This window comes from Harpegnathos saltator, unplaced genomic scaffold (assembly GCF_003227715.2).
Source record: "Harpegnathos saltator strain DR-91 unplaced genomic scaffold, Hsal_v8.6 scaffold286, whole genome shotgun sequence".
NCBI classification, from domain to species: domain Eukaryota; kingdom Metazoa; phylum Arthropoda; class Insecta; order Hymenoptera; family Formicidae; genus Harpegnathos; species Harpegnathos saltator.
In genome coordinates this window covers 79,353-103,684 of record NW_020230079.1, presented here as the reverse complement: position 1 = coordinate 103,684, position 24,332 = coordinate 79,353, and the positions used below count along the sequence as shown (strand labels likewise).

The following is a 24,332-nucleotide window of genomic DNA, read 5'->3' as shown; positions in this document are numbered from 1 at the left end:
GTCTTGCAGCACTTGCGGCGTATTTACCAGACATTGCTCCATCCGATTATCACTTGTTCCGGTCGATGTAACACGCCTTGTCCGATATGCATTTCCAATCAGTGGATGAGATCTGAAAATGGCTTGACGACTTTATCGTGTCTAAAGACGTAACATTTTTCCGAGATGGAATTCATCAGCTACCTGAAAGATGGCTTAAAGTTATAGGAAGCAACGGCGAATACTTTGATTAGACAATTTAATTTACTTTCTTTTAAAATAAACCTTGAATGTAGCTGAAAAAATTGGATTATTCATTTGTATACCTAATTTTTTTAGAGTGTATTCAACGTCTTATATTTTTATGTTGTTAAATTTATATTTCTTGCAATATTGCAAGCACGGTTAATAGGTATTATTTAATTATATCGTATTGTATTATCTATATTTGAAACATATTAGATATGTTTGCGAGATTTGGCATAAGCGAAAGAGAAAAATAGGAAGAGAGAGAGAGAGAGAGAGAGAGAGAGAGAGAGAGAGAGATCATATGAAAGTATATTGGAAAAAAAATATTCAGTATTTTTGTAATTTTTATTATATAGCGAAATTATTATAGAAACTCGTTTTTGTTACATACTATAGTGTTATTGATAATAATTTTGTAACATATATTATTATGCTACTAGTTTTTTTATTAGGATAACAGAAAATATGATTGTGAAGTCAAAAATAAATATAATTTGTCGTGCAAAATTTATCATTTTTTCTCTCAGTGCACGGAAAGTATGATTACGAAGAACGGAGCTAATGACTCAGACGAGAAGAATGTTCTTGTCGTTTTTTCTCACTTAGATATATGTATAAAGATATATTGCGAAAGCGCGATTACATCTCAAAAAATACTACAATTATAGATTACGATTGCCGCCTTCTTTATTTGTCCGTTGCTCGTCTGCGAAATATCTCGTAAACATCTGTCAGACGTATCAAACTGGAGTCGGCTGATCTGAAATAATTATCAAATGTACACTGCGATAAAACGAGATTATCTAAATGAGATATAGGTCAGATCTTGTGGAAATATAAATTGTGTCTTATTCGTTTATTTTCCAAACTCTTGTGTATTTTTTTCTTTATATGTGATACTTTCTGCACAAACGCAGGTGAGATATTATCTGCTTGTTAAATAATGTTGTTAACAAACATTATAAGATGTTCGGATAAATTAATTACCACGAACGGGCAGATAGGTAAACTCGGCTGTGACGAGTTATATTCGCTTGCAGATCCTGATTTTTTTCCATCGCTTCTATACGATACAACAATAATCCAGCTTCTACAGTGGACGAGAGAGTCGACGCGGCCATGGTGACCGGAACTGACTGGTTAAAACCAGTTACATATACGATATTTCTTCAGATCCTTTCAATATACTGGGTAACGCCGAAAGTATCTTTAGCGATTCTAACGTATCTCATATCTCTGTTATCGTAGGCGACATCGCGGATGTCGAATTATTCGCTATACATTGAACATAAGAAATATTATATGGAAAAGCGTATGCTCCCGTTGAAACTCCTTTACGAATCGTCCGCGAAACTAATCGAATGCAATGCAGTCTTTCGCCTTCGGTTAAATAAATGTTAATTTATTGCCGAGTCAATCGAACTTGCGATTAGATTTTACGGCAGTAATAATCGTATCCTCGATATTTATGCGACTGTATATCGATGATAGTACGATATAGTAATTATATTTTCCGCGCTGCTGATTGAGGTACACCCGTTGGCAAAAATAACTCGCAACATATAGACGAGATCATTACGTCTTCGCATAATGCCGATACGAATCACGCTCGCATGTTCGTCGATATGATTATGCGACATCCGCTGGATTCCAACGCGAAGATCTTATGTCGGGTTTATCCCGATACGTGAGAAACGTGAGTTAAAAATAAAAACAGTGTCTACTCTCGAGACTACTCTACACGGACGTCTCCGTTGCCTTTCGTCACGAAAATCCTTATGTAATTATCAAAGTCTGTCATTTACGATCAATCGATACGATTGCGATGAATTTTTCTTACTGCCGCTTACGCGTTTTAAAAATATTGCTCGGTGTGTTCTTTAGTGTTTTTTTAGTAAAGTTGGGTATTTACATATCAAAAACTGAAAAAATTTCCAAGAACATCATATGTTTATTTTTATATAAATATATTCTCTTCGTCAATCTATATATATAAAAGTATTAAAATAAAATTAAAGAAAACTAAATACTTTGTGTTCAATATTTTACATCTTATTTTGATATATTTCATTTTATTCTGACATAAAAACTAAATATCTGTATTTGAAATCAATTTCTTTCCAGCAAGTCATTTTTTCATGTTTAGTGACAGGAAAAAGTCATTGAGAGCTAAGCCAGGTGATATGGTGCATGTTGTAGCAATTCGAAGCGTAATTTATTGAATTTTACAACTGCAATTGAAGTGAAGAAGTGAGCGGATGTATTGTCGTGATGGAAAAGTACTATTTTCTTTGCTAAATGAGGACGTTTGATCTTAATAGCATCGTTCAGTTGTTCCAACAATGCATAATACTCTCCGTTGATAATTTTGCCTTTTTCTAGATAGTCTATGAGCATTACCCTGCGAATCTCAAAAAACAGTCGCCATCATCCTTCCGATTTATGGAACTTTGCCTGCTTTGGAACACTTTCACCCGCTTCCACCTATTGTTTTGATTGCTGTTTTGTCTCCGGCGTGTAATGATAAATCCATGTTTCATCAACAGTGATGAATTGTCGCAGAAACTTGGTTGAATTACATTTAAACATGTCCAAGCACCTGAGAAACGTGCATTCGAATCCGTTTTTAATCAACCGTTAACGGCACCCATCGCGCTGAAATAGAAAATATTGTGAACACGATTTATTGAGTTTTTAATAGTAACAAGTAGAGATGTGTGAACTATTCGAATTTGAATCGAATTTAATTCGATTCGATTCGAATCCGAATCTCTATGATTTGAATCTGAATAATTCGAATAGGAATCAAATATCGTTGGAATCATTGTCGTTTGCGTGCATTAGTTACAAAACGGGCCATTTGGGCCTGTATGTTTGAACCCTTAACTTGTAATTAACTTAACTTATAATTAATAACTTAATTATAAATTACTTTAAATATTTAAATATATATTTTATTTTAAGATGATATTACAATATCAATATCCCCTTTCATATTAAAATCTTCCATCATTATTTGCATGTTTAATAGTCATGTTAAATTTTTTAATGATTCGATCCGATTTTATTCGATTTGATTCGAATTCGAGTGAAATTTCATTGATTCGATCCGATTTTATTCGATTTGATTCGAATTCGAGTGAAATTTCATAGATTCGATTCGATTCGACATAAAAATTCTTGATTTGCATCTTTAGTAGTTTATGCACTTTCATCCGTCAATCATTTAACACGGCACTGTGGATTTTTTCGATGATTTCCTCAGTCGTAGAAGTTTTTGGGCGACCTGAACGTTCATCGTCAAAAATGGACGAATGACCACGTTAGAATTCAGCAGCCCATTTATTTATTGTTGAAATCGATGGTGAAGAGTTTCCCAAAGTAGAATTCAGTTCGTTTTTTATTTCCGTTTAGCGTTGGACCTTTTAAGACGAAATATTTTATCACCATACGACACTTGACTTTTCGAGAAACACCAAAACTTGTTTGTTTTACTCGATCATAACAATGAAAAAAATGAATTAATGAACGCATCTGTCTTACGGTGAAACGTTATAGTAAACCCTGTGAAGAATCAAATCTGAGAAAAATCCAGAGAATAGCCATTTGATACTTCTGGTACCATCTCTGTGTCAGACCGAGAACTTTTCGAACTACCCTTGTATAATATCAGTCATATATATAATTATATATAATTAATATGTTACTTACATATAATCATATATAACTTTATATAATTATATATAATTTTTTTACTTAGATGAGTATTCGAACACTTAACTTTTGAATTTGAATTCGAGTCGAAATAAAAATTCTTCAAATTCGAGTCTTCAATACTCAAATTACTCAATGTCCAAGTAATTTGAGATAGTAGTTGTGCGACAGCAGGGTGGAGTTTAATCAGTGATCATCTCCAGCGATTCATCATCTGCATTTGAGATATACCTGGGAACATCTAAAAAATTCGAATATTCGGGTGGTACAATAAGATAGATGTCTAAATTTACACATGACGAATATTTTTATTAAATAATACACTATACTATATTGCATAACTGGTATATGTTTATGTCAAAGTTCAAATTTATATGTTACAACAATTAGGCAATAGTTTGTTTAGATATTTTTGTAAAATGTTGTAAATGTACTATATAAAAATTTATATCGTAAAATCCTTTCTTATACCGCTTTCAAATATAAATATATCCTAGCCGGATAAGTTGGTACATGATATTTTCTCAATATAAAGTCCTCAATATAAAGTTCTCAATATAAAGTGTCCCAAAATTCACGCAAGAAGTAATTTTGATAGAAAACACAGGTTTATAATTAAAAATTGTAAATTTTTTATTGATTAATAAAGTATACAGTATAGGGTTATGTATGGAATAGCATATCGGGTAAACGGCCACAGCGAAGAGAGTTCGTTGAATGGATTATGGAACAACAAGTGGATGCTGATTTTTCGAACAAAATCATCTTCAGCGAGCGGCTCATTTTCATCTTGATGGTTTGGTTAATCGACAAAATTGTCGTATTTGGGGTTCAGAAAATCCACGAGTGATTGTTGAGAAACAAATGCATCCACAATGTATCACTGTTTGGTGAGGATTTTGGGCTGGAGGCATCATCGGACCATTCTTCTTCGAAAATGCGGCTGATGAAGCAATAACAGTTAATGGTACTCGCTATCGCGACATGATAATCCAGTTTTTGGTGCCTAAATTGCAAGATATGAATATGGACGACATGTGGTTTCAACAAGACGGTGCCACATGCCATACAGCCCGAGAAACAATTCAATTACTGCATGAGTTATTTCCTAGTCGTGTAATTTCCCGTTTTCGTGATCAAATTTGGCCGCCCAGATCATGCGATTTAACGCCGTTGGACTTTTTTCTTTGGAGTTTTTTGAAGTCTAAAGTTTATGCCAACAAGCCCACGACCACCCACGCCTTGAAGGGGGAAATTGAGCGCTGTATCAACAAAATTCAGCCACATTTATGCAAAACAGTTATGGAAAATTTCAACAAAAGAGTGCATATGTGTCAGCAAAGCCATGGAGGCCATTTACTCGATATGCTATTCCATACATAACCCTATACTGTATACTTTATGAATCAATAAAACATTTATAATTTTTAATTATAAACCTGTGTTTTCTATCAAAATTACTTCTTGCGTGAATTTTGGGATATCCTTTACGAATGTTAATATTTTACAGAGAAATTCTCCCGTGCAAAATTGACATCTCACTGGTGCGTTCCCCTCTGAAGCGTTCTCTTTTTTTCCTCTTTGTGTCTATCAGAAATGTTTACCGTGTACATCGACATGAAAACATCTGGCGACATTCGGAGGCAACATCATCTCGTCGGTGTCGACAGGGACGCATCCCTCTTCGAAAATTTTCAGAAGATTCGTTCCCCCTCTTTCCCTGTCCCTCTCCATCAGGCTGTTTCACTTGCCCCCCACACTCACTTAAACACCGTGGGACCACACGGCGGTATACGTTTATACTTCGAAGACAGTTCTAAGTTTCGCGGCAGGACTGATACAGGCAGGTGCTGCGCCGATGTCCAGCGGGATCGCGGCCAGTCATTAATTAGTTCGCTTATCGGTGATCGTTCGCGCGAAGGTAGGAGGTGGCAAAAAGTATGCGCGTGGTAATCTCGGCACGGGCAGGAGGAGAACGCGGAGACGAGCTTGAATGTGGAAAGGCTTAATCACGTGGTACATATATATGTGCATGTGTACGTATGTACGTCGCTCTGTGATAGTCGGACATGTGCACTCCGTTTTAACGTAATAGAATATGCAGATTCGTCGTCCGACGAAGATACGCGGAAACGTTTTCGCTCGGCCACGATAAAACGCGATCGTAAATGTTGCCTCTGTAAGTCCTACGAGTCGCGCGCACTCGCGTCGACGACGACGTGTTTTCCAAAACGCGAGTGTACGATACACGACATTGGTAGCAGAAATACACGGACGCACATCACTGGTAATTGCCGCTATTATTTGCTCACAAAGTATGTATCTCACGTATTTGAATAAGAATATTTTTACATTTGTGCAATTAAGTAGCAATTAAGTGCAATTAAGTCTCATACAGTGATATCCCATGCGATACGATAGCGCTCATTATTGCTCGTAGTCAACATTCTGCTAAGCCGAAATTGATCGTACCGAAGTACGCCTCATTCATTCGTTCCTCGAGATATTGTTGTTATCATGAATATACTTATCGTAAATAAAATGCTTGTGTTATCGTAAATAATTATCGTAAATAAAACGATAGTGGCGCGCGGCGAGCTTGTAGAGAGACGTGAAAAATACTTTCGATTCAGAAAGATAGACTTATGAAGTATAGAAAGAATGACATATAATGCAAAGATAAATATCCTCCCGCGGGTAAATTATGCGCGATTGATTATGTTATTTGAAGAACCTGCTCGCGTTACAATAAACTTCTTGCTCAAGATGTTTCACTCAAAGCCATTTGAACGTGTTCATAGTTTCACTCAACGTGGAACATTCGTATGATATAAAAGAAATCCATCGAAATAACTCGGATTGAGATGAATGAATTCAATTTCTTCTTCGGCAAACTTTGCCGACAAAATATTTATATTTTTTAAACGTTTTTGGGTAAAACATATTTGAAGGTTAATTCAATGAGGCAAAATTCGATATCTTATCAATTTTACTTATTATACTGATTTATACGATAGTTAACATTCTACCAGAGATAAAATTTCTCATATTATGCAGTTCAATCTTTTAGCAATTGAGAGAACATTTCAAATACAATTTAGCAAGAATAGTAGCGTGTTAATAAATGGTATATTAATGACATATAATGAATTAAAAAAAAATAATCTAACTGTAAATTCAAATTCGCGTATCTCATATAAAGTAAGTTTCAAGTAACGATTATTATATTAATAATAAATACCTAAATTCTACGTCAGAATATTCATTCGATTTGATAGTTGTTTATTTTAATCGGATTATAGTTCATTTATCAAAATATATGCAGTTTTGGAATTTAGTTCTTTATACTTTATACTATTCTCAATCTTTTTTCCTCAGCGTATGTATAAATACAAACGCGTTATCGTGTATCCTTGCTATCCTTGCAAGATTAGCGAGAGCTAAATATACACGATTTTCGGCATTTTATATTTCGTTGTGCAGCGTTCTGTTGCCATCATGACGACTGTCGCGAGACATCGTTCTTGCAAGTTAAGAAATAAGATGAGAAAAGCGCGGAACTCTGGTACTCAGTTTCGCCACTTCGTTTATCTTTTATCCCCCGAAGGTAAAGCGGACGCGTAAACTATCTCGGAAGATTAACTCGGACCGCGTTCGGATCGCGGGAACTTTCTCGAGTCGAATCGCCTTGCGCGGGTAATGATCACGATATTAAGCCACGCTTCATTAATTTATTAACATTATCCGTTTGCTCGCGAGAAACACGCTCTCGCGCAGGAACAATACCTGCCGCGTAAATCGCGAAAATGGATAAACTTTGTAATGTCGCAGGACTTGGTCGCGTCGCGGTTCGAGCGAGATTCGAGGATGACGTCGTAAATGAAAGGAACGGACGCGCGATTGCACCGTTTACATACACACTGAATCGCCTAACATTACATTCTAAAATACGATGTGGATAGGATTTAAAACAAAAAATAATAACTTCGTGATAATGTAATTCTCGGGAGATATCGATTTGTTTTTGTGATTTTCATATTCACCAATAAAAATTCCACAAACACATTTACTTCTAATATGTAAACACAGATATATTTTAAAATCTAACATAACTTATCATATATATTTTTTTAATTACTACATATATATATATATATAATTTATTATATATCTATTTTTTCTTTCTTTTTAATCGTTTGTTTTAATCGTTAATTGTGATATGAAATAATTGACAACCATAACGGTTTTATGACACAATAAGATAAATTACGCCATTACTTTATGTTAGCTGCAATTGGAAGATTTCCTCATTCATTTTGTCCTCGTCCTAATTCTTTCTCAGTTTCTTTCGAATTTTTCGGCTCCTTTTCCGCCTGCCGCTGCTATTGAGAAATCAATAATCGCGTGTGGCATTGAAATTAACCATGCACTTGCGAGAGGTCAGCACATGGCTTATAGGACGAAATTTCTTGATATAAAATATTTTACGATTGCGCCTGCATCACAGCGTTAAATTGTTTCTTACGAAGGAGAGCGAAACTTCGCGAAAGGACAGAAAAAAATTGCAGTAGCGACTGTCTAGTGCAGGGAATAATTTTGTCGTTTTCTACCACATATATTCGCCATATGTAATATTTGTATACAATATACGCGCGTGTATTGAAATTTCCTGTGGCACCAAGAACATATTACAAACAGATCCCTCGCGTATCGACTACTATTTGCGAAAGTGTTTCGACGATAACCGCGATTTCACGGCGACGACGCAACGACGATGATTTCTGTACACAATGATCTTACGCTCTTGTTGCAAACGGAAAGAAAAAGAGAGGCTAGCCAGAGTTGTTAGACTACGACGTACATGGCAATTGTTTAATCAATGTGATCTTATCTGATCGTGTCATTGCGCGTGACGAATGCAACAGTCAGTGGTAGAAAAGTTGCAACATGTTCTCTCGGTGACTTCGGCAACTCATTCAACAGGGAGATTTGTTTTTCTATTTATCAATTTAAAAAAAAAAATTTTCTATTACGTGCCAGGTATTTGTGAGACTATTTGGAAGGGTTTCGGATTGGAATAATTACATTTTCCCAGGAAAACTCAATATAAATCTAGAAAATAATCGAACGATTCTGATCGAGAATCTTTCCGAATAGTTTCGTATTATCTGCTCAAATGTATCCTGAGTTTTATCGAGATAAAATTATCGCAATCTTTCTGTCACCGACCGAACGCCTCGGTCTCGTCGCGTTTCGCTCTTGTTCCCGGCAGGTTTGTACTTTATCTTTTTTGGGCCTCCTCCTCCTCCGTCTGGTAATTATTACGCTCTGATAATTTTATTTCTAACATGCTATAATCCTTTCGCTACCAACGACGCTCCGCACCTGCAACCCGTCGTTGTATGCATACGTTGTTTATGTACAACGGCGAAGGTGGCTAGGTAGCTTGGCGGAAAAGTCCTTTCTGAGGGGCAGTTCCTCTCTCCCATGGCACTTTTCATGGGGAAAAGCTTTTTCTAGCTTCGCAAGGGAAGCGAAAGGGGGAGGAACTGATCCCGTTTCTTTATGTAATGCTGGGCTCCGAGTCCGACATGCGACTACTGATGCATAATTTTTCATCTCGCGATAATCATGAGAAACTTGAAACATAAAGCGTCAGGGTAAACTTTCGATCGGGCTGTATTGCTCACGAACGAGCTGATTCGCGGCAAGGTAATATAAATTTTTAATTATTTCAGCTTACTGGACATAAAAGACGACAGCATGCGATTGTGTTGCTCGAGAAAGGACGAGGCCGACGAGCCGTCGGGACTCGAAAACGGTAATGGATATTATTATTAATAGATGTAATCGCAAAAGTTGGAAGTGGATGTAATGATTTTCGAATGCTCTAAGACAGTAATTTCGGACGAGGCGAGAAAACTTTTACATTCAATCCGGTTCTACATACATTTTTTTGTATCATATAACACATATATATCACATTTTATTATTTTACTTTATTTATTATTATTTTATTTATATAACAATGTTTAACATTATAAAGTTCAGAAGCTAGTAGAAGATAATTGTTTTATAAAATTTTTCTGAAGACTCAGTTCAAAATATTGCTTAAAGATTACAAGCTAAAATATTATTTTTCATTGAAGAATAGATATAACTAGAAATATATATCAACTTTGTTGAAAATATAACAATAAAGTTATATTAAATAACAATAAAGTTATATTAAATTGAAATATTATAATGTTAAAATTAATGTAGTGATTTGAAAAAGAGCTTTATATTATATTATAATAAATTAATGGAACATAGATCGGCGATTAATAAACATCACTTGCAGCTTTTCTTCTATATTATATAATTACTAATAAATTAATTATATAATTTCGACATGACATTAATTGATGTATCATTGGACTTTAAATTAGTGTGAAGAAAAGAATTCATTTCATCTACCTTCATGCAAATTTTCGTTAGTGTGATACAAAGAAACGTCTCCTTTATTTCGATATTTTTGGGATATTTATATTTAACACATGTACGAATGCACGACGTACTTAGTTGCGTAAGATAAACTAATGTACGAGATCCTATGTGCACAGTTAGCCGTTCGAAGAGAGAGGTTCAAGGTGGATTCATTCCTCCAGCCGGATTGTTCTTCCAGTTAGCGTTGTTTAAATATCACTGCTTAACGCGGCATTAAATCACTAAGTATACATTTGCAATGAACACCGGCTTGTTAAGTAGACGCTGTAGATCACGCTGTAATTGCGTGTAGACGTTCTACGCTACCTCGTTATTCAATATTACATAGTTCGCTATTTGCAAGTATTTTCTGTGTTTGAGTGTATCGTGTAATTACCTGCGTTATTGCGATAAAAGAAAGTACAAACCAGCCATAACAATATATCCTTCTTCCGACGTATATATATAAAACACGATTTCCCTTGTTACGATCTTATAACTTTTCCGCTTCTGAAACAAAATTATATTTTCTAATCAACGACGAATTATGCGCGAGGTCATCTCTCGTTTTCCTAGTACTCCGTTTCTTAATAAGCACAAATCAATCATATGAATATCCTCACAGAAAGTTTTCCTCAGTCTCATATTTTCGCATCTGTTTAATTATTTATCTTTCTAGGAACACAAATCTCAGTGGAGAATGATATAGACAAATTTGGACTCTATCAAATAACGATGTTCGCTTTAATTAGCCTGCCTTTGATGTTCACGGCAGGATTCACGCTTTCCTACGTATTTACTGCAGGCGAAGTTAAATACAGGTACATGAAAGAACATCGAACAAATCAGTAGGGTAAACTCGGGTAAGATCATATACGAAAAAGATGGCCATAGGCTGTAATTTCTCCAATAATTACTAAACAATGCGTTTTCTTGTAGTTATTCTCAAAGTCAATTGATATTTACTGTAGTTTATATGCATGCACTATTCAAAATAACAATATTGTGGATATTATATCATGGCTATCTTACCTGAGTTTATCCTATTTGAGAGATATTTTGAGAATAATCTATAATACAAAGAGTGAAAAATTAACCCTTTAACGTCCAAATGTGCTGAATTTTCATTTTGATTTCAGCCTCGTACTATTTGAAGAAAAAAGATATGGTAGACCAGAGTCGGGAAATCCATATCCTACTATTTTTGGGACCGTTCTTTCGAATGGTGTAGTCGAAGATCCCGAAAAATGACGTTTAACCCTTTGTTTTTTTCAAAGGTACTCAAAGAAATGCAATTTTCGTAGTACGATCTTTCTTTAAATTTAAATTTTCACTATGATACCGGTTTTTAGGCATTTTCTAAGGTATCAGAAACGTGTTCCCGATACTTTTACTTCAAAAATATGCATTGAATATTTTGATTTTAATCGTTTTGGAATTTAAAATGGCGTCTGAAAGCCAAAAATTCTTCGAAATTAAGAAAATACCTACGTTTTTGAATTTTTTAGATTTCTTCATAACATAATCGTATAAAATAAGTAATTCAAAGCTATGGATCACTTATTCTAGTTTATAGAAACAATATTAGCCCATATTATCAAATTTCAAGATGGCGGCTCCTATACGGTAAGTAGAAATGCGTTACATTTTGAGTTTTATTAGAGACTAGAGAGGTATAGAACTTGCTAATCGTCAATCTATATAGTATTGGACATCACTGAACTCAAATCCGGGGTCAGTTTTGCAAAATTCAAAATGGCGGATCTAATATGGTGGGCTTGATATTTGAGTAAAATTTGAGATTTTGGGAAAACAAAAAATACCATCATATTCTGCGCAGAATTTTAAATCAAAACTATTCTTAATGTTTTTTGATTACGTGCGGCTTTTTTGAGAAAACAATTCCCAAAGTACGAGTTTTGTCAAAATTATTTAAAATTGTTATTATGAACACGTCCTTTGCCTTTGAATATCCAAAGTTGCCCGATTCTCACCGCGAGGAGGTGGACGATCTTAAGAATTATTTGTATATATTTGTTACGTCCTGGAGGGGGAACGCAACTTGACGCTTGCTTTCACAAGCTCCGACGTACTCGCAAGTCTGCGGTGCAGATCAAGGATCGGAATGACCTCTTTATCTGGCGCGGACGTACGTCGGTAGTCCTTTATTTAGGTCAAGGAACTGAATCCTTTTACCTGGGATAGGACCGTGAGCGACAGTTGAGGGAAGGGAGAATTTTTTGTTGAGAATAATTAGTTGGAAAACGTGATTGGCTTACAATTATAAATAACTTGTTTTATTGATGATTAGACGGAAGTTCACAATGAAATAAAATTTGTAAGTTTTTATAATGTAAAGTGTGTTTTTATAATGTACGTATACATATATGTATAAACAATCGCGGTTTGAGCAAAATTCCGTGTTCGTTATGTCCGACTGTGATCGAAAAGATTGGGCCGTTGACACCGGATTTAACAATTAAGGAGGAATGCCAAGGGGGATAGAGAAAAAAAAGAAAAAGGAAAGGAAAAGAAAAAAGAGAGAAGAAAAGAAGAAAAATGAAAAGGGGTTACTCAGGTAAAAGAAAGTATAAATAACTTACTGCTGGATCTATGCTATTTGTCAGAAATGAAGAGTGTAATTGCTGCGTGTCGGTGAGGGCGGGTGACCTAAGTTTGCGCCAAGAATAGGAAGCTGGTTTCCGCTGGATTGCTCACGATGGTCCAAAAATGCACGAGATCGTTGCACAGAATAATTAACGACTGGAGAAACACTGATCTGTCTAAGCCACTAGTAGGCTGAATTGTTAGAAGACCTGAAGGGGTACTGAAGAGAAGTTTCTGTCACGGCTTCGGCGGAAGTGAGTTGGCCTTTTGGCTTTTCTCAAAACGTCAGCTCGGTTGAGAGAATGGAGTAATTGGGGGGGGGGGGGGAATGGGGTAATTTTTAGGGAATTGTTTCGGAAATCTAATTTTCATGCCCAAATATGATCATAGGACTATGCTTCGAATGTTTTTTAGAGGTGGGTTAAGAATACGTTGCAGTGTCTTTAAGATAACTTTGTAGGAGATAGAATGTATATGGCAATAAGAGGTTTTCGAGAATCTTTTGTTTAGAAAAACGTGGTAGCAATCTTAAGAAGGAAATATTGATATTTCTAAGAAGGATGTCGCGATACTGTTATCGTTGACTAAGCGCGTGGGAAATAAGATCGGAGTTGGTTCAAGATTGTTAATATTTCCAGAGCATCGAAACTTCCAGAGATCGCGTCGTGTGGTAACATGCTTGAGCGTATCCGGCCATATAATAAGTAATAATAAATTCAATTTTCCTTATTTATAAAAGAAGTCTAGAGTACGCGGAGTCCGCAGAACGTAACATATTCATTCATTTTCAAATTATGATTAGTAGTATGGAGAAACATATGTAGACATCATAATATCATATCATCATACATTTTTTTTCATGCGTGCTTTATATGAACTGTAGTTTGCAGAAACTTATCGAAGTCTAAGAGAAAAAATCTAAAGAGACGAGAATTTTAAATAATTTTGACAAAACTCGGACTTTGGGAATTGTTTTCTCAAAAAAGCCGCACGTAATCAAAAAACATTAAGAATAGTTTTGATTTAAAATTCTGCGCAGAATATGATGGTATTTTTTGTTTTCCCAAAATCTCAAATTTTACTCAAATATCAAGCCCACCATATTAGATCCGCCATTTTGAATTTTGCAAAACTGACCCCGGATTTGAGTTCAGTGATGTCCAACACTATATAGATTGACGATTAGCAAGTTCTACACCTCTCTGGTCTCTAATAAAACTCAAAATGTAACGCATTTCTACTTACCGTATAGGAGCCGCCATCTTGAAATTTGATAATATGGGCTAATATTGTTTCTATAAACTAGAATAAGTGATCCATAGCTTTGAATTACTTATTTTATACGATTATGTTATGAAGAAATCTAAAAAATTCAAAAACGTAGGTATTTTTTTAATTTCGAAGAATTTTTGGCTTTCAGACGTCATTTTGAATTCCAAAACGATCAAAATCAAAATATTTCAATGCATATTTTTGAAGTAAAAATATCGGGAACACGTTTCTGATACCTTAGAAAATGTCTAAAAACCGGTATCATAGTGAAAATTTAAATTTAAAGAAAGATCGTACTACGAAAATTGCATTTCTTTGAGTACCTTTGAAAAAAATAAAGGGTTAAACGTCATTTTTCGGGATCTTCGACTACACCATTCGAAAGAACGGTCCCAAATATAGTAGGATATGGATTTCCCAACTCTGGTCTACCATATCTTTTTTCTTCAAATAGTTCGAGGTTGAAATCAAAGTAAAAATTCAGCACATCTGGGCGTTAAAGGATTAAAGAGACAATTCACGGAGAAAATGGACTAGTTATTTTAGTAAATTTATAGTTTGTTGGGAAAATTTAATTTTTACAATTGAGCACATTCCATCGTATAGCAAAGAAATTAGTAAAAAATTTAAAAGAATGTAACATTTAAATAAATATTAAGGGTAAAACTTAAAGAAATTGTTAGTATTATCCTTATTGTAAAACAAACTTATTTTATTGAAGCGACTCTATTTCATTTGCTATAATGAAATCTGTTAATGTATCAAACTTTCCTTTGATCGTTCCCAGCAGAGAAATAATTGGTTAGGCCGACAAATATGTTTGATTAGAAATCCCAAAGGGTTATATTTTCAATAAATTATCTTTGTTATACTGATTCGCTATTTTTATATCAAACGTTTTATGAATTATAATCACTAATTTTACATAATTCCGAGACTTAATTGTAATACAGAAAAAGTATAGTTGTATAGAAAATATTACATAGCTTGCATTTTTTCATTTTGATATACATTATGAAAGGTAAAGTAATTTTTTTGAGTTATTCTTAAATTGCAACTAAAGAGTCCCAAAATTCACGCCAGATTTGAATTTTGCGCCATTTGTGTGGTAAAGTGTTGCCAATGAAAGAAAAAGACAGCGTGACAGCTGACAGTTCAGGGTTTTTAAAATGGAGTGCTACACGAAAGAACAACGCGTTTTCATTGTTGAGCAATATTTTAAAAATAATGAAAGTTTGGCAGCTACAGTTCGCAATTTCCGTACAAATATGGTTGGAATAGTGATTTAACTTCATCAACTGTGAATTAATTAAAAAATTTAGGGAGACTGGATCAATTAGTGATCTTAAACACTCTGGCCGTTCTTCAACAAGTTGTTCAACACAAAACATCGAAGCAGTTCGTGAGAGTGTTATTGAGAGTCCAGAAACATCAATTCGGCACCGTGGTCAAGAATTGGACATTCGGAGAAGCTCTCTACAGCGTATTCTCACGAAAGATTTGCATCTTCATGTTTACAAAGTTCAATTGACTAAAAAACTGAAGCCTAATGACCACGCACAGCGAAGAGAGTTCGTTGAATGGATTATGGGACAACAACAAGTAGATGCTGATTTTTCGAACAAAATCATCTTCAGCGATGAGGCTCATTTTCATCTTGATGGCTTGGTTAATCGACAAAATTGTCGCATTTAGGGTTCAAAAAATCCACGAGTGATTATTGAAAAACAAATGCATCCACAACATGTCACTGTTTGGTGCGGATTTTTGGCTGGAGGCATCATCGGACCATTATTCTTCGAAAATGCGGCTGGTCAGGCAATAACAGTTAATGGTGCTCGCTATCGCGATATGATAATCCAGTTTTTTGTGCCTAAATCGCAAGATATCGATGTGGACGACATGTGGTTTCAACAAGACGGTGCCACATGCCATGCAGCTCGAGAAACAATTCAATTACTGCATGAGTCATTTCCTGGTCGTGTAATTTCCCGTTTTGGTGATCAGATTTGGCCGCCCAGATCATGCGATTTAACGCCGTTGAATTTTTTTCTTTGGGGTTTTTGAAATCTAAAGTTTATGTTAACAAGCCCACGACCACCCACGCCTTGAAGGAGGAAATTGAGCGCTGTATCAACGAAATTCAGCCACATTTATGCAAAACGGTTATGGAAAATTTCAACAAAAGAATATGTTACGTCAAAAGAAAACACGTGACCACGCTATCGAGCGCGTATCGGCGATTGCGATTGCACGACTTTCAAAACAACACGAATGTTCGCGCACGCCACGTAAGTACGGTAAAGAAAACAAATACGGACGTATACTCTCGTTTTAAACGGACATACTTTCGGCACTGAGTGCGTGGTTGTAAATCGTCGAGTGCGTTACGACTAACACGATCGGCAGTATGGTGGAATAAAGTGAACGTATATTACAACGAAATTCACGGTCATATCAAACTTATCTCACGCATCAAGAAAGAGGTTGTGAGTCTCTCTTTCGCTATCTCTCTCGGCCATATAGAACTTATCTCACGCATCAAGAAAGAGAATAACAGTCTCTCTTTCGCTCTCTCTAGTCTGAGGTTCGCCTGTGATCCTCTGCGGAGTGAGGTGGCCAGGACGACTATCAACGTTCCTCTTTCTCTCTCTCTCTCAAGCTCAGGTTCGCCTGTGAAGCCCTGCGGGGCGAGGTAGTGAGGACGTTGCACGACGTTCCTCTTATCTATCCTTCTCTCTCTTACAAGGGAACGGTCGGGGGCGTCCCTCACCGATTTGAATGGGCATTGGATATATTGTAGAGGATCAAAAAATATTAGACACATATTTTTTTATATGTGCTTATCTTGAGGTTTAGGGGTTGAAATCACCTCTTGAAATAAACGGATTTTTTCGTTTTTATCAAATATCTTCTAAAATATGAGAGATATGAAAACATAGTAAATGTAAGAGTTTTACAGTATTTGATGCTCTTTGCACCTGTCAATCCAAATTTTAAAAAATATCAAATTTACCCTCCCTGCTCCCCCCTCCACTCATTGCAAATTTCAAAAATGTTGTAAGAACAAAAATTGAAGAACATTGAATTCCGACCATCCGAATCCAACCATATATAATAATGTTATACTTTCCGAGATACGGACTTTTTGAAAAATGGAAATGTCCTGTATACCCGTAACGCTATGCACAGCGCCTACCTCACTCGATAATATACGCAACACGTCCTCTTCGAATTTATTTTGAATAATAGGTGATTAATACCGATACGGAGAAATTATAAAACATTTCAATATATAATAACGTTATTAATAACAATCATAGATTTATACACAACAATATTTCTATGCTTTGTCTTTATAAAAGGATATACGTATACGCTCTATGAAAGTTAGATTTTAATAAATGTATAATAAGTTTGTGTGTCTATTTTTGTGGTGGTTGACGTAAGTACTACGACGGAAGTAATACATGAATTGTAAAATCAATCATGTTTATTAACGCGGCGTTTCCATCGAATCTATGACACGTGAAAAACGCCGCATTCATGAAATCATACGTGATTGCATAATTATATTTAATATGATACTGATAACGTAATTACTTTCACGCACCACATATACACATCTACAATCATGAAAGTGTTGTACCGTCGTATTATTGTCATATCTTCTTTCCATCCTGTTTACTTTCGATTTTGTCATAATTCTAATAATAGATGAATATCAAGTGTCGTAGACGTTACAGTTATGTGAGCTATTTAAAGTGCTATTTAAAGCAGTCACTTTGTATGACGCAAATCATGAGTAAGCGTAATATGTAGAGATATATTTCATATATAAGTAGTAGTACGGTCGTGGACATAAAGGTTGTCACTTTTTCTTTAATGACTTTCGGGACGCATCCTGACTCGAGAAAGATGAGAGCTGCTGCTCCGCCTGCGGAGTACGCCTGCGCAGTAACTCACAACGAAAGGCGAGAAATGAAATATACGTGGTATGACATAAGTATGTCAACAATCATTGCGTTTAGCGGAGAAAACCGCTCAATGAGCGATTAGTGACTATTGGTCCTTACTGTTAGATCCTTACATTCAGACCAATAACGTTGACAAATTATTCAACAGTTGCTCAACCGTTGAGTGTCGTGAACGCACCCAATTCTTACATTTTGGAAAATCAGCAGCGGAGGGATAGATACATAGTGCAAGTCATTCAAATGGGAATGCGTCTTTTACAAGGTATCGAACAGGTATGTATTAGGTTGTTCGGAAAGTTCGTTTCAAATTTCGCGCGCTCCACATTTCTACGTAATCAGTAAGAACGAGGGCGCTCTAAACGATTTTATGTTTGTCAACAAACATTCCCAGATCTATGAGCCCGCTAAGGAAACTTCGCAGATCTTCCTAAGTGCAACTATTTCGTCAGAAATCAGTTTGAAAAATGGAGAACCAAAAAGTCCATTTTTGTCATGTGATGCTATATTGCTTTAAACGTGGCTTCACGGCTTCGCAGACCTTGAATGAGATGTTCTCAGTATATGGAGATGCCTGCGTCACTCACCAGACAGTTCGAAAATGGTATCGAAGATTCGAAGCTGGCGATTTCAACATGGAAGATTAAGCTCGCTCAGGCTGGCCTCAGGAGGTTGATGAAACGCTTCTTATGGATCTCGTGCACAAAAATCCTCGAGTGACACTTAGAGAACTCGCCGACACTCTGCACAAGTCTGTTTCCACCGTGCATGACCATCTGAAGAAGCTAGGATTCTCAAGTCGACTGGATGTGTGGGTGCCACACGAAATGAATGAACGGCAGTTGCTGGAACGTGTGAACGTCTGCGATATGCTGCTTCAACGGCACCAAAAAGAACCGTTCTTGAAGAGAATCATAACAGGCGATGAAAGTTGGATCCTATACAATTATGTTAGCCGCAAGAGGTCGTGGGGAACCAGCGACGCGTCTACGCAAACAGTGGCCAAGCCGGGGCTTCACGCGAAAAAGGTTCTTCTGAGTATCTCGTGGGATTTTAAGGGCGTGGTATATTATGAGCTTCTTCAACCAAACGAAACCATCAACGCGGCGAAGTACAGCCTTCGACTAGACGAACTGAAGACTGCCATCGCACGGAAGCGCCCTGAATTGGCCAACAGGCGTGGAATTGTTTTCCATCATGATAACGCCAGACTTCACGTCGCAATGTCTATCCGTAGGAAGCTGTTAGACTTCGGACGTTCTTCTTCATCTTCCATATTCTCCCGACCTTGCCCCATCTGACTACTATCTATTTCTTTCTTTAAAAAATTTTCTTCGGAACAAGAAATTCGAGTCTTTGAAAGTCCTCAAAAGTCATCTTGATAAATTCTTCGCCAATAAGAAACCTTTATTTTGGAGCAAAGGCATCATGCAGCTTCCTGAAAGATGGGCCAAGGTCATTGAACAAAACGGTACATATTTGCTTCAATAAAGTTCCTCTTTGTGTAAAATATTGCGCTCTTAATTTATTTCAAAAATTTGAAACGAACTTTCCGAACAACCTAATATATTAAATTTTAAGTGAAATCGTATTTATTTAGTCACTAATCGCTCACTGAGCGGTTTTCTCCGCTGAACGCAATAGCTGCGTTCAGTAGAACAAAATGATCAGTAAGCACTTAGTGATTATTGTCTGTGATTGGAGCATTCTTTTAGATTCTTCATAGACCCAGAAGTATTTACCAATTAGGAGCGAGAATCACTAAGCGCTCACTGATTACTTTGTTCTGCTGAATGCAGCCATTGATTGTTGACATATTTATGTTATACCATATATATGGTATTTCATTTCTCGCCTTTCGTTGTCAGTTACTGCGTAGGCGTGCTCCGCAGGCGGAGCAGCAGCTTTCATCTTTCTCGAGTCGGGATGCGTTCCGAAAGTCATTAAAAAAAAAGTGACAACCTTTATGTCCGCGACCGTACAAGCTAGTGTTGCAGTAAGTATCCATCATTTCACGACGTATCATTTGTGAGCGCAAGTTTATAAATACATATTGCTTTCTCTCTATGTGTGTGTTTAAAATTTCTTTTAATACATTCTTTATTAAATACATAAGTATTTATTACTAATTGATATTATTATTTTATATTTATTATTACATATCTTGTCACTCTCTATTTTATATTATTGGAATTGCAATAGTTTGTCAAGTTATCAGTAATGTGATAATATACGGAAAAATGGAGCGAAATTGAGCAAGAGTTAAATTATAAATTATATATAATAATGATTAATAATCAAAGAAAATTTTTACTAATTTGAAGAAAAAATATGTGTAGTTATTTCAATTTCAGAATATCTACATATGTACGAGGGCGGTCCGATAAGTACTTAGCCTCACCGTCCGATAGCGCCATTATCGCAAGAGAAATTTACTATCGTGTAGTACATTCTCGTAGACGGCTACTGTCGAAATTTCAGCCGAATCGGACTCGTAGTTTTGTTTTGACCGCGTGTGGAAGCGGGCGTGTCCGCGGATTTTAGAAAAATGGAAAAAGAGCAATATCGGTCGGTGATTCGATTCTTGTTTTTGGAAGGGAAATCGCGCAGTGAAATCAAAGAGCGCTTGGATGTTGTGTACGGTGACTCTTCTCCTTCGATGGCAACCGTCAAAAATAGGTTCAACGAGTTTCAACGTGGTCGCACGTCAGTTTTTGATGAGCCACACCCAGGTGCCCCGAAAACGGCTACCACGGAGGATAACATGACAAAAATCCACGATCTCGTATTGGCAGACCGCCGATTGAAGGTGCGCGAGATAGCTGAGACAGTAGGCATCTCAAAAGACCGCGTGGGTCATATCCTGCATGAAATTTTGGGCATGAGAAAGCTGTCGGCGCGATGGGTGCCGCGTTTGCTCACTCCGGACAACAAGCGCAACCGTGAGACCACTTCAGAGCAGTGTTTGACGCTGTTCAAGCGCAATCCGAAGGAGTTTCTGCGTCGTTTCGTGACCGTCGACGAAACATGGATCCACTGGTACACACCAGAGACCAAGGAACAGTCGAAACAGTGGACTTCACCCGGCGAACGTGCTCCGAAGAAGGCGAAGACTGTCCTATCGGCCGGAAAGGTGATGGCCACCGTTTTCTGGGATTCACAAGATGTGATCTATATCGACTACCTGGAGAAGGGCAAAACTGTCACAGGGCTGTACTATGCCGAATTATTGGGCCGATTCGACGCCGAATTGCAGAAAAAACGGCCCCATTTGGCGAAGAAAAAAGTGCTCTTCCACCATGACAACGCACCGGCTCATACCTCCGCCCTCGCCACGGTCAAATTGGTCGAATTGGGCTACGAACTGCTGCCCCATCCACCGTATTCTCCACATTTGGCCCCGTGCGACTTCTTTTTGTTTCCAAACTTGAAAAAGTTATTCGCCGGGCAGAAATTTGAGTCGAATGAGGAGGTCATCGCCGCCACGGAGGCCTACTTTGCAGACCTCGAGAAAACGTATTTTTCAGACGAGTTAAAGAAGTTGGAGCATCGCTGGGTCAAGTGTATCGAGCTAAAAGGAGACTATGTTGAGAAATAAATCGCTTTTCCAAAATTTTCGTTTTTCTTTTGTAGGCTAAGTACTTATCGGACCACCCTCGTAAATATAGAGCTGTCTTTCTGTTTTCACGACATTAATTTATTCTGGATTCACTACATATATTTGACAGAGAGAAGAAGCGGCATCAGGATTAACACAAGAAAATCACTGCATTAATTATAAAGTGTGTTTTATTTTATATATTATTTTATATATAATGGTTCGAGAAAAATATTTCATTTTAATATTTTTCAGAATGATGCAATTTAATGAATGTTGTAATGTTACTCTATACAACTTTCATTGCTCTTAATTTTCCACAAAGTCCGATAACTCCAAAAGAAGTAGAAGTGAAGGAGAAGATTGAATATTTGTTAAAAGAAATAGAAAATGAAGAGGAATTTGAAATAGAAGAGGAAGAAACTTTAGATTTTTACAATACATATGAAGTTCCAGAAGCGGAAAATATTGATTTATTAGAGGAAAATGAAAGAAAAGAATATCTCCCGGAAGAAGTTATTTGTAGCTCCGTTGAAGCAATCAAATCAAATGATTATAAAATGATTATATTATGATTATATTATGATTATGAATATCAAATGATTATAAAAGGCAAGCTGTGGAATACTGGAAGAGTGATAAAACAGGACCAAGATCGCTTGAAGGAGTTAAAAGAAGATACAGAAAAGTAACATCGATGCGACAATTACGACGATGGGAGGACCAAATCAGTGCAGGTGGTATCAAAGATGAAAAATTAAAAAGAATTTCTGAATATACAATAAACCATTTTAATGAAACGCTTGAAAATAGAATAATTATTCATGACATTGACATTGCTCGATGGGCTTCTCGAACACAAGAAGAGGAAAATGTGGTAGGATTCAAAGCTTCCGAAACGTGGGTAAAAAGATTCAAAACTTCATATGATATCGTCTCTCGAAAAATAACAAAATTTGTAACAAAAAAATCATTGTTATCGAAAACAGATTTAGAAGATAAGTGTAATACATTTATTGAAAATGTAAAATATTATATTGAACGATACGACGTAGAAAATGTTTATAATTCGGATCAGAGTGGATTCCAACTTGAATTTCACTCTGGTCGTACTTTATCCCAAAAAGGTCTAAAAAATATAGAAGCTGTAATACAATCTACATCAGCAACCACACACAGTTGTACTATACAGATTATTTCTGCAGATGGTAGATTATCGCCTCTTTTTATTAATTTAGAGGAAGTAACAGGAACATTCGGTCCTAGAGTAAAAGAAACTATGTTCAAAGCACCTAATATTTTTGTTACGGCTTCTAAATCAGGCAAATTAACATCGAGTCATATAAAAACTTGGTTGAAAGGAGTATTTTTTCCGAATGTTGGCCCACAATCCGTATTATTATTAGATTCTTGGAGTGGACATTGTCCCAACATAATTGAAGAGACGAGAACAGATTTTGTAACAGATATTGTTTTCCTAACAATTCCAGCCGGTGCAACAGGAAATATACAACCGTTAGATTACGGCTTCCGATTATGGAAAAATTTTATTAGGCATTTTTCTGATACTGTTATGTTATTAAATCTTGCAATTGATCTTCATGCTAGAAATAATATATTGAAATTGCAATCATTAACGCATCATCAATCTCGTCGCCCAGATTTCAATATTTATTTAAATATGCCTGGTTTAAAAGTGGATATATACAGACTAGACTAACAGAGTTTCAAACACCGGTTGAATTTTGCTTCCAAAGTGATTTAAACATAAAATGCGATATTTGTGGCCAAACTGCTATAATTACTTGTTCTTGGTGTAAAAAATCATTGTGTATGATACATTTTTTCCATAATCATCACCTTTGCAACGAATATGTACCATAAAAATAATACAAATTCATTATTCGCGCGCGTGTTCATATGTAAATTGTGTACTGTTTCTTTATCACATATATTGTTAAATATATATTATTGCTAGTATTATTCTTCCACAATTTATTATATTATTCCTCTCTATCCTGTTCTTCTACATTATTATTCCGTAATTAGTATTAAGCTCTTCGTTATATATTGTTTAGCAATTGTTAATGCTGTGTTATATTTTCATATCGCACACTTGCTCCTTCTTGCAGAGGTAATAGAATCTGTGTTTCCTTATTTCATGCATTACGACTTTATTTTAATTCGTCTTGATCGTGTGTCGACTTGCCATTACAATAAACATACTTATTTCAAGAAATATACAAATATACATTGGAAATTTCTGTGCAAATAGCGACGCTGCACACGCATTTGCTACTGTTGCCACATATGCACATTTATCTGTACTCACTGTTTTTTTTTCTATAATACATGGCATATTGCAATTAATTCGTTTTCATCTTGCAGTAGGATAAATTATGCACAGATAGTTATTAAGCATAGCGCAATTGAAGAAAAAGAACGCCACGTAACAGTACCTACCTACTCGC

The 24,332-nt window shown here is 36.1% G+C and overlaps 1 protein-coding gene across 1 annotated transcript in view; it reads left to right on the top strand.

Annotated features, from left to right (window-relative positions):
* LOC105185295 (solute carrier family 22 member 21) overlaps positions 1-24,332 on the top strand; it is a 63,445-nt gene that overhangs the window by 14,000 nt on the left and 25,113 nt on the right. Inside the window, exons 2-3 of the mRNA XM_025299582.1 lie at positions 9,681-9,763; positions 11,090-11,231. Coding sequence (XP_025155367.1) covers positions 9,681-9,763; positions 11,090-11,231 — 225 coding nt within the window. The remainder of the gene's footprint in view (positions 1-9,680; positions 9,764-11,089; positions 11,232-24,332) is intronic.